Source organism: Meleagris gallopavo, chromosome 5 (assembly GCF_905368555.1).
Source record: "Meleagris gallopavo chromosome 5, MGAL_WU_HG_1.1, whole genome shotgun sequence".
Lineage (NCBI taxonomy): Eukaryota > Metazoa > Chordata > Aves > Galliformes > Phasianidae > Meleagris > Meleagris gallopavo.
This window is the reverse complement of record NC_139408.1, coordinates 5,632,655-5,643,842: the sequence shown is the minus strand read 5'-3', so window position 1 is coordinate 5,643,842 and position 11,188 is coordinate 5,632,655. Positions and strand designations below refer to the sequence as shown.

Here is an 11,188-nt window from a genome sequence, read left to right as displayed (position 1 = left end):
TCAAAGTCTGGTGTAACTTATCTATTCTGTGGCTGCGTGGCTTTTAAAACAGGTAAAGACTGTAGCAGAAGGCCTGGGTTCTGACACATGCATTTATTGGAGTGAAAAATGACAGGGTTAGGCTTTAATGTCATTTCTCCTTCAGCCTAAATCTGTCTAAACACAGTGAAGGAAGGACCCTTGGATTCAAGTGTCTTAGAAAACTGTTAAACCTCATAGAATCATAGAATAATTAAGGTTGGAAAAGACCTCTAGATCATCTTGTCCAACCATCCTTCCACCACCACTATTGTCCACTAAACCATGTCCCTAACTACTATATCTACCCTTGGTTCTGCTTCAGTTTAATAAACTAGCTCAAAGTTTGCTTCTATCATCGTGTTTGTGAAGAATGCAGAAGTATCCATCTTCCTCTCAGTACTGATTCACGTGCTTCTCTCTGTACAGTTACTAAGATGAGTCCACCCAATGGAATACAAATCCTAAGACAGACCTGTGATTTCTATGAAAATCGAAGCTGTCTCCAGGGCCTTCCCAGTTCCCTCCCAAGAGCAGCACAGCCAGCCAGGAGAACTCTGATAAGCAAAGCAAGTTTTTAGATTTGCATTGCAGTGATGTTCTGTAGCCAGCTTTCTCATGTGTTAATCGATATCTAAGTACATTACAAAATGCTCGAAACAGCTCATAGCCTACTCAGTGGGTAATTTATGCTTTGAGATGTTGGTTTTGTGTTGTTTTTTTTCCCCGAATATCTTCTCCTATCGGCTTCCAACAAAGTTATGTTTGTATCTCAGGGTTCTCTGTTGTTTTGTGTCATGTTTCCCCCAAATGTTGCTTTATCTTTTCCTTTCTGCCAGCCTTGCAGACACGGTGCCTTTCTGTGCTGTCTCAGCCCTGGCAATCGGCGTGCATAGGCCTTTGAAGCTGGCAGGTGGAATGGAGATGAACAATTTGCTAAATCAAACTGGGAGCCTGCGTCTGCTGTCATCTCTCAGTTGCACTTATGTATATATAATGGTGCCTGTCCTCATCAAACAGTGCTCTGTGCTCACAGCTGCAGCTGCTTAGTATCTCATTCATTTCAGAATGGGAGGAATCTTCCTCTAGAGGCCCCTATCTTTTAACCATTGATTACAGAAGGGCTCTGGATGAGCTGAGGCTCCCAACTTTTAAGATTTCTCAGTGTGGTGAGAGGAATCCCATGCTTCTTCTCCATGTAGCTCAGAGAAATTGTTGCGCTGTGCCTCAGGCCCTTATCTGTAAAGTGGGGGTAATGGGAAACAGTAAATCTTGACTATGTGGGAAAGTGAGCCAACAAGTATCCTATGGTAAGGGAAATCACAGGCAGGGCTACACAGTTATATGGAGAAATCTTCCAAGATGTCTGAGTTCTGAAGGAAGAACCACCTGTTTTTCATGCACTTCTGCATAGTACGCCTGATAAAGCTGTGCTAGTGCTTTAATAGCAGAAGAGTTGCACAATGGAGACTGATGTGGTATGAGGGTACGAGTCATCGTGGTGAGTTTTCTTCCTCAGGGTATTAATAACACGAGTCCAATCTGCTGAATTTTCTTATGTCTGCATCGCAGTCTAGCTGAGCTGTGATTTTTTTGTTTTCAATGTCCACACCCTTACAGCTTTACAAAGAGCACTTTGGTGTTATTTCAGCCCTTGCTTCCTCAAACCAATTTGTTGTCCAAAGGCTGTCAAGAGAATGATGTTCTGCTTGGGAGTGATGGCATATTTAGGAACTGAAGAAGCTGAATTTGAGATCTGTGCATACTTTTACAGTCTGTGCGTATGTTGGGTAACATGTGGGACTTGAACCCATATCCACTAACGTCGATACAGGAAGTAAAGAAGGTAATCCTTTTTCTTTTTTTGGTAAGCAGTGTTTTATTATTTTAGAAAATAAATACATCAGCAATGTACAATACACTATTCCAGTACGAAGTTAACATCACAGGGAGGTATGGTCTCTTCTTGCATGCCAGACCAGGTTTGAAACATCTCATCTCATACCTACTTGAGCTGGTTTTTATAGCAGCACTTCACGATGCATTCCCCAGTGCAGTTTCGAGGTGTAACAGCTCTCATGTGACAACCACTGCATGCTGTAGGTTCACCACGATTGAGCTCACTTTTCCAGAAAAGACAGAAACCTGAAGAACAAGTCAAGGGGTGGGGAAGACTAATAGGTGATACTGCAGTGGCACATTCTAGGGAGGGGAGAAAAACTCTTGCTGCAGTCAGGAGCACATGGTCTCAATTTAAGGGCAAAGGTTTCACTAAAAAGAACAGCTTTGCAGGCTGTATTCTCACATGTTTATCTGCCACAGCTGGGTTTAAAGATACTCCACCCTCTGCAGCTCTGTGGTGCCCAAACAGGTACGTTAAAGCAAGGGGCTGTAGTTGCTGATGTTAAGACATACATACAGGATTTGATAGGAGGAAGGCCTGTTCTGTTCTGTACTGAAGTATTGCTATTTCTTGCTTTTTTAGGATCCATAAGCAAGGTCTGTCTTACATGGTGCTAGGAAAAGAGTTGGACCATATGTTTCCAGTTCCTTCCTTCTGGATGAATGAGAACTCACTGTGCCAAAGCTGTTCAGTGCACAAAGTCATAACACAGGTGAGAAAAAGTATGAGTGGAGGTAGGGGACTGTAATGTAAGTTTTGCATTCACAAAATAAGGCTTTGTTGTCTTAGAAAGCAGAAGTGTAAAGATGGCTAAGAGGAATGTGCCCTTTTTTTCTGTTGCAAGACAAAGCCAACATATTGGGAACTTGGCCCTCCGTGCATGTTCTGCTGGAAGGTTTTGTGTGAGTGAAGACAGACAGTAGCAGGTATCTGCTAGGGCTAAAAGAGGCTGAGAACCATTTGTCTTTCAAGTCATGGGCAGTTTTCTTGTGGAACAAGACTTATTTATGTCACCAAAGGGGGGAAACTGTTATTAGCAGGAGGTGGCTGTAATTCATGGAGAAATGGGAAGTGACTGAGGCTTTGGAGAAAGGTGTGACCACTACACCTTCAAACAGAAGTAGTGTGTTGTCTTACACTCCAGGAATTGGGCTTTCCCAGGAGCAGACTGTCCTCATCACTGTTGAGCCCACTGTTATTCATTAACAGGGATGGCAGCAAGTAAAGGAAGCTTCAGAGATCTGCTGTTCTTTCTGCTACTGAATAGATGCAATGTGTTTTCTGTGCTCAGCTTTCTGTGCAAGATACTCTTACGGGCAATATAACTGTCTGGCTCTTTGTTTGAGCAACATAATTATTTTCAAGCAGCTTAGAGATTTTGGTAAAGGTTGCTATACTACGTAGCATGTAGCTAATTTAGCTTCATGGGCAAAAGTTGCAGTGATGTTCTCTAAGTATCTAATTATGGTAGTAGAGAATCTCCAAGTGTGTTTGTGATAGTAGGAACCCATGCTAAGACTCTTAGGCTCCTCATAGTGTGCCTTGTAATTGTCCAATGAGCCTGCTGAAGACCTGAAGGGTCTTAGGAGATACTGGATCCAGATCTAAGAACTTGCCTGAAGGCATACCAAAGTGGTAAAGTCAAAATTGGGAGTGAGAATCAGCCTCTGGGATAAGAGGAGATTGAAAAGAAAGAAAAAAACATGCTGGCAATGCACATTTCCACAGAAAGAAATGCTGTTTTATATTTTATAGCAGTGTACTGAAAACTATCCTCATCTTACTGTGGGGGAAGAAAAAAAACAACTAGGAGGCCCCCACTGGTTGTGCAAGGAAGTGGCATGCTAAGAAACAAAAAGATAGGAGATTAAAACTGACCTTTCCTCCTACAAAGGGGCTGTAGTAGGTAATTACCTGTTAGAAGGTACTGTTGCCAGGTGGAATGCCACTTTCGGGAGCAACAGTTTCTCCTGAGCCTCTGGCACTTCCACTGCATGCAGTTCAGGGGCTTTTTTCCAGGCTGGCTCTCAGCTGGTTGAGCACTGTCAGTGAACTGTTGGAGAGTTATGTTTTGTTTAGAGGGATCTAGTTCTGAGATTGCTATGATGTGAACATAATGGGCAATGAGGGATCTTGCTTTGAAAACTGGCAACTGAACCCAGGCCAAAATATTAATGTAGATGCTGTTGTCAGTGTCAACAACCAGCTTGTCTTCAGCTCCACTGGTGAAATACACCTTAGTGCTAAGGAGAGTGAAGTACTCGCTGAAGGTGAGCTCCTCAGACTGTTTCCAATTCCTAGAATGACAAAGTAGTAAATTCCTGAAGGATTTCAGGAGTTATCCAGCATGGAAAGAAAGAGTAGTTTGTCAAGCTGGTCTTTAACATCACTACACATGTCCATAAACATGTCTGAAGTGGAACAGCAAGGGAAGCATTGCTCACAGTATGCTTTCCTCAATATTGATGTCTGTTTCAGCTCCTGGAGGCTCAGTCGTAGCTGCTGTCAGTCTTGGCACCTCTGCCCCTGGGATCTTCTCTTCCAGTTGCTTTGTAGAACCTTGTTCTTCTACAGGAATGCTCAGAACTGCTTCCTTTTGAATCTCTGGCCCATCAGGAAAGACTTCTTTCATATAGTTCTTTACCATCTCCTGCACCTCCACAGTCAGAGTTTTCAATTTCTCCTCGTATTCTGCCACTGCCTCCTGTTGGAGCTGCAAACAGAGCCCTCCAGTCATTCTCCAGATACTGAGGCTAAGCAGAATTCAGGCTCAAAACAGTATAAAAACCTGCTCTAAGAGAGACCACTCTGATGCAGTGTTAGCACTTCATAGTTTTGGTCTCACTGAATGACATATCTCCATCTCTTGGGCAATCTTTGTCTTCCATGCAGAGGAAGGGGAGAGGAAGGCTGCACTGTTCTGATTTGCACCACAGTTTGGCAGAGCCTTGAGGATACATAAACATGGTTTGAGAGTCTGAGGAGCTAGGGGAGGACACTCACCTCTGCTAAAGACACAGTTCCGTCCCATTTTAAATGTAGGGGGCTTTCTGTAATTAGATAAAGGCTACTACCAGCCCAGGGACTGTAGGAGTGCAGCATCCCTGCATCAGCTTGCTGCAGGCTCTGTAGAGCCACTTTCACAGCCATTCATTTCCTCAGCATACTGAGGAGTGAGTGTGCGTGTGTGTGTGTGCGCGCACACGTGCAGCTCTAATCAAAGAATACAGGAGGAAGACTGAGCCATGGTGCTGTGGAACTACAGTAGTGAGTAGCAGCAGTGAACCCAAGCATTCCCGGGCAAATGGCCACAAGGTGTACCAGAGGAGGTTTAGGTTAGACATGAGGAAAATCTTTTTCTCTCAGAGAGTGGTCAGGCACTGGAATGGCTGCCCAGGGAGGTGGTGGAGTCACCGTCCCTGGCAGTGTTCAAGAGGCGCCTGGATGAGGAGCTGTGAGATCTGGTTTAGTGCTTGTGGTAGCAGTGGTAATGAGAAGACGGTTGGACTAGATGATCTTACAGGTTGTTTCCTACCTTGTGATTCTATGATTCTAAGATTCATTATCTATGCCTTTACCTGGCCTTCTTTCTCTTGAATTGCTCTCAGATTCTCTGCCTGTTTCTCTTCCAGCTTCTGCTGATACCTGGCTGTCTTTTCTGTCAGCTTTAAAAAGAACAAATAAAAAAAAAAAATAATAATCAAATTTACAGAAGTTTTCATTAAAAAAATGTTTATAACAGCAAATAGAGGGGTATAAAGTACATGCCACAGAGGGGTTGCTGGAGAGCAGCATTTTGCACACTGCTAAACAGACATGGAGTTATGCTGCTAAATAGTATTGCTTAGAAAATCTCACCACTTGAATTAGAAATTCAAAATACTCTGGTCTTTTGGCACTGGAACCAGCTGGGTGGACTGGCCAAACTGTGTTGGAGCAGCAGGATCTTACTAAGGGTAGTAACTGTCTGCAACTGTGCTTTAGCTGCATGAAGTAAGCACTCAGTCCTCAATACAGCAACAGCTTAACGGGATTTAAGCAGCTCAGAGAGCTCACACTCCCCCCTGGCACATGCTGATGCTGTACACGAGACACCCCCACTTTGCACAGAACAGATTGCTACAGCAGAACTTACCAGTTTGATTGTTTGGACCACTTCCTGGATGTGAGAGTTATTAATTTCTTTCTTCAACCTGCAAAAGAAATACATATACACACATATATAAATAAAACCTATAATACAGCAGGACAGGACTGCTGGTGGTATGTTACACTCCTGTTGTGTCCTCTCATATTGAGGTTTCTGTAATTTTAGGAAAGGGTAAATAAACACCATTCAAATTTAACAGATATGTAAGCCAAACAATTGGATGCAGAATTCTTTTTTTTCTTCCAACTAAGCAGGCAGCAAAAGGACCTTGCTGTGAGTAGGAAGCAGAAGAGGCAGTGTACCCTCTTCTATATACTTGAACACATGGAGCTTTTAGAATTGATTCATATCAAGCAGTACTTGAGTACACAAGAGCAGCAGCAGAATATTATTTTTGTAACTAAATGAATGTCAAGGAAGGATGCAGCCATTATATTCCCAATCACAACCTGCTGAAATTTATCACAGATTCTACTGAGGCTCAGGAAGACTTTGGTTCTTCTTGGTAAAATACTCAGTAAGGCATGAGGGCAGATGGGAAGGATTTAGAAGTGCACCCAGACTTCTGCTGAACTGGCTGGAAGGAACATTGTCACTCTGGCAAGAAGCTGAGAGGCAACAGAACCAAAGAGACAATGGCCATAGGGAGGATTGTCTTCAAGGTATCATTTCTCCATTGTAATGACCTTCCTCTGCATTTTCATATGAGCTCCTAATCCCTGCAGATATCTTTGATGCTGTGCTCTCAGATTATTCACAAGTGCACTAAGTGACACAGATCTTGCTGACTGCTGTACATAAATTAAGCCTAGGGAGAAAGCTCCAGAAGCCAGTGTCAGCAGAGCCTGCAGGAACGTCACTATCACTGCAGTTAGGGGGCAGATGTTTGGCTTCACTTTGTGCTGGACTGCACTGAAAAAAGAATGCAGTGCTTGAAGTGAAAATAGGCCAGCTTCTCTCCTCTGACCACAGGAGCTCTGCCGCTGCTTCTTTGATTGCTTTCCAAAGTATCCCTGATGGTGACAGTGACTATGGAGTAGTGCTGTTCCCTGCCTGGAGCAGCACAGCTAGCATGCCAAAGAGATAAAACCTAGTAACATCCACCCCAGTACCTCTCCTGAGCAGCCTTGTCGCTAGTACTCCTCATCATGACTTGGATTCTGTCTAATCGTTTCGCCTCCAGCTTCTTCTTAATGTCTTTAATGTTGCTGTGGAGAGAAAAGTGTGCAAAGAGAGACAAGGATGCTTACAGACCAGTGATGTCAGCCCTCCACATGTTCTCTGGAGTGTACCACTGTGCAGAAAAGCAGAGTGCTTGTGAGGCAGAAAGTCTTAAGTATATTTAAAATCCTGTAACTCTTTTTTTAAGTGACTCTTAACAAAGGAACAGGGAAAAATGAATGTTATATTCATTATATTGTAAACCTAAATTTGGTTTCCTCTGGAGTAGCTTGAGACATGCTGAAGGTACTTAGACTGCTGAATTATCAGAGAGAAGGAACTACCTGTGTGTACAGAAAAGAATACCTGAGGCAGGCAGAAAGGTGCATCAACTATAGGACGTGAGAGACTATAAGTGGAAGGAAGATCTGCTTAAGAGAAGTGTAAGAAAGAGAACAACTTTAGGGTAGTTCTTCTGTTTTACACCATTCTAGTTTCCAGTCTGTTCTCCAGCTTCTATGCATTTGTCTTCCTAAGTGTCACTCGTACCTTGGAGTTTAGCTCCACTTTTGGACTGCATTGCTCCTTGCTCTGAGAGGCAAAGAACAGCAATTATACACTGTGTGCAAGAAGTACTCCCTGAGAATTTCTCCTCTCATAAGAAACAGTAATCACTTCCCCATTCTTCTCCATGGCATTCATGATATTACATATTTCTGACACATCCTCCTCAATCTTTTGTTCTTCAAGCTCACGGTCCTACTTATTTTTTCTTTTTTTACATAAATTACTATGGAGATTTATCTGGAGATGATGCTGACATTTCTGTCTTGACCCCCATAGCCATCTTACTGCAGGTTGCTCAAGATCTCTGAATGTTTCCAGAGCTCCTCACAGACAGCTGTAGGTGTGACTCAACTAAATTACATTCTGTTAGAAAACCATTACCTAACTGGTCAACCTGTTTTTCTTAGTCTTGTCTGAATGCGATCAGCAGCTAAGGGAAACTGAGAATCATTCCTGATGGAGGACACAGAAAGAAGTTTCACCTGACTTGGCAACTAAAGGCTAAAGAGGTAAAGAGGAATGAGCAGGGATTTTATCTTCAGAATAGTGTGACTGCAAGAACAGATGGATATATGCCCAACTAGAAATTAGCAAATTGATTCTGCTAGTTTATTCAAGTGCTGGAGCCAAGATTGCACTTAGACTGAACCAATCAGTCCCTGGGAGAGATTATCTGATGTACTGGCTACAGCACACAGTGGTGACAGACAGTGACTAGTAGTCTTGCTCCCTATCTTTCTGAATTACTCAGTCAAAGCTACTTGCTGCATCTCAAGCACTATTATCTGTGGTTCTCACGGCAGGTGCACTGCACTGGAGGCCTTGAGGTGTTCCCAACACTCTCACTGTGTGACTATGAGACATCTCGTCACATTGCTATGCCTCAATTTATCACCAAATATTTCTCTTCTCTGGCATTCACTCACTCGCTGTAGCACAGTGCTCTGCAATCTAACAGGAAATGCTACCCAAACTAATTCATTATTACTCTGCTGTTCAAATGCTGAGTTTACCTTTCTGATGACTCCTTCAGTGCCTTCAGCTCAGCTATCTGCTTCTCTCTGGCTAGCTCTGTAATCTTGGCCGTTTGCTGTTGAAGGGATGAAAACAATATTAAAACCAAACAGACCAAGATGAGACACACAGTGCACTGTCAGTACCTAATTGCCACCAGGTTCAGCTTTATCCGCTCCTGCACTGAAGTCCTAGGGCCGGCTAATTCACCAGGATGGGCCTCAATTTTGTAGCTTCTGACAAGCAAACATCACTATCAGTATTCTTTCAGGTACCTTCTATGGACCTGACAATTGCTCTGAGAGCTTCTCTGCCCCATGGCCATTATTCTGAGCTCATAGTTCAGTGAAAAACTTGCTTTTCAAGCTGTCCCTGCAGGGGCTTTCACTGTTGTTTCAAAAACAACAGTTTTTGGTTGGCACATGCAGTCCTTACCTCTGTGGCATGCTGCTCTTTCCTTCTTCGAATTCCATCATGGTATTCTTCCCCCAGGTGGATAAGCTCCATCTCCAGCCTCTCTTTCAGTTCCACAACTTGGCTATCAAGCTTTTCTGCCATTTCTACAGGTTGCATGCAGGTACCAACATCACCTGTCGTCAAACTCCTGCAGAACACATACAGCAGCTGTGTTGCTTTTAGGGATGCTTATTCCCTGTTGACCATCCCATTCACCCAACAGCCAAGTGACTCAGTGAGACACAGAGGCCTGCACCGCATTGCTTGCCTTTGTTCATCTGAGAAATCCCTATGCTTTGGTCTGAGGAAGTGCTCCACAGGCCAGAGGACCCTTTGCCATATTTACCTCTTCTTCTGGGTTTTCCTGGAGTGCATGGATCTTTTTTTGCCTCTGGGGTAGACAGGTTCCAAAAAGAGAACAGAGTATTTCTGTAGCAACTCTTCTCTCCGTTTACTTCCCTTCCGCTCCAGCTCCTTCAGCTCTTTCTCCTGCTTCTTCAGCAGCTTCAGGAACAGCTTCATCTGCTGCAGTTCTGCAAGGCTGGCTGTCTGAGGCTCTGCAATACAAACAGAGGCTGTTTTCTCACCCTGCTGTGATGCCTCTTGGGGTCAGAGATTTTTTTTTTCAATGCTGCCTTCATGCAGCTTTCCCTCTCTCTTTTCAGCATTGCATCCATCCAGTTCAGCTCCCCACCTGCTGGCTGCCTGCCTTGAGAACAGCCAGAAGAATTGCCTTTTGGTATTTTGCCCAGAGGAACACAATGGAGTAATGTACCCTTACGTCCTTCTCAGGTCTTGCCTCCTTTACCACAGTCGTAAGCATCCCAAAGGCAGCCCAAGCACTAAGCTAGCTGGCAGCTCTAATTAGAAGGGAAGAGCTTTGTTATTTCATGACTTTTTTTTTTTTTTTTTTTTTTTTTGCAAAGTCAGGTGACAGTGACAAAAGCTGTCAGCTCTTCCAGTTGTAACAGCTGGATTCAGTTGTAAGGAATGAGTGAAAGGTCTTCCCTAGGCCAGCGAAGATAATGGAAAGTAGTGTGAACTGCTAGAGAACTTGTTATCTGGCAGCAGCAAGCCTACTGACTGGCTTCAGATGTGGTTATCTAGCAAAAAAGCCACAGAGAATTATCTTCGCAGGGGAAGTCACTTTTACTTTTGGCTTCAAATGTGCAAAAACTAACTGAACTTTGAGGGTGTGTCTGCAAATGGGGGTCAAGTTCTTACTAAATGCTCCTAGTGAGGACACTCAAGTGTACAGCTCAACTGCAAGTCTCTTGGTCAGCAAGTCTGGTCTTTCAAATCAAAGCCCACTGCGCTTCCATATTATGTGATGTCTCTTGCCAGAGGGTATATTTACTGTATTTGTTTAGGAGTAACTTTAAAAAAAACCAACCAAACAAAACTTGTTGCACAGAGCAGTTATTTGGCACCATGGCCTGAGGGCAACAAGTTTACCCTTGAGTAGGTTCTTCTTTAACTTGCAAGCAGGTTTCAGCATTGTCCCAGACAGGAGTTGGACAGCAAGGGACCTGACAAGACCTCAGCCCACACAAACTGCATGAAGGAAATTACCTGGAAGCTGTGTCACTTCCTTCATGTTTCCATCCTTGACCAGAGCTGCTGCTCCTAAAATGACAAAAGAGGTTCCTGTCAATGTTTCATCTTGGAGCTTTGAGATGAAAATGGACAGTGGAGAGCTCATCAATATTATAAATTAGAACAGAATGAGTGAATCTTAAGTGCATGGTTGGAGATGTGCTTTTACCTAACTTGAATGACTCTGTCAATCACTTTGGACTAAGTGTAGGTTCAAGGAATGTCCCTTCTGGCACTTTCACAGACATCTGTCACGTCTGTTGGTTATCTTGTTTTGCAAGGTCAAGAAGGTGCCCATATGAGAGGAACAAACAATGTCACGA

The 11,188-nt window shown here is 43.6% G+C and overlaps 1 protein-coding gene across 4 annotated transcripts in view; it reads right to left on the bottom strand.

The window, feature by feature from the left end:
- Positions 1-1,868: 1,868 nt before the first annotated feature.
- PLCB2 (phospholipase C beta 2) overlaps positions 1,869-11,188 on the bottom strand; it is a 48,031-nt gene continuing 38,711 nt past the window's right edge. For 2 of the 4 annotated variants that reach the window (XM_085223810.1, XM_085223811.1), the window contains 8 exons: positions 10,842-10,895; positions 9,616-9,826; positions 9,249-9,417; positions 8,813-8,889; positions 7,184-7,279; positions 6,057-6,114; positions 5,500-5,586; positions 1,869-4,634 (listed from right to left, as the gene is read on the bottom strand). In XM_085223810.1, coding sequence (XP_085079936.1) covers positions 4,362-4,634; positions 5,500-5,586; positions 6,057-6,114; positions 7,184-7,279; positions 8,813-8,889; positions 9,249-9,417; positions 9,616-9,826; positions 10,842-10,895 — 1,025 coding nt within the window. In that variant the 3' untranslated portion in view covers positions 1,869-4,361. 4 annotated transcript variants of the gene reach the window in all.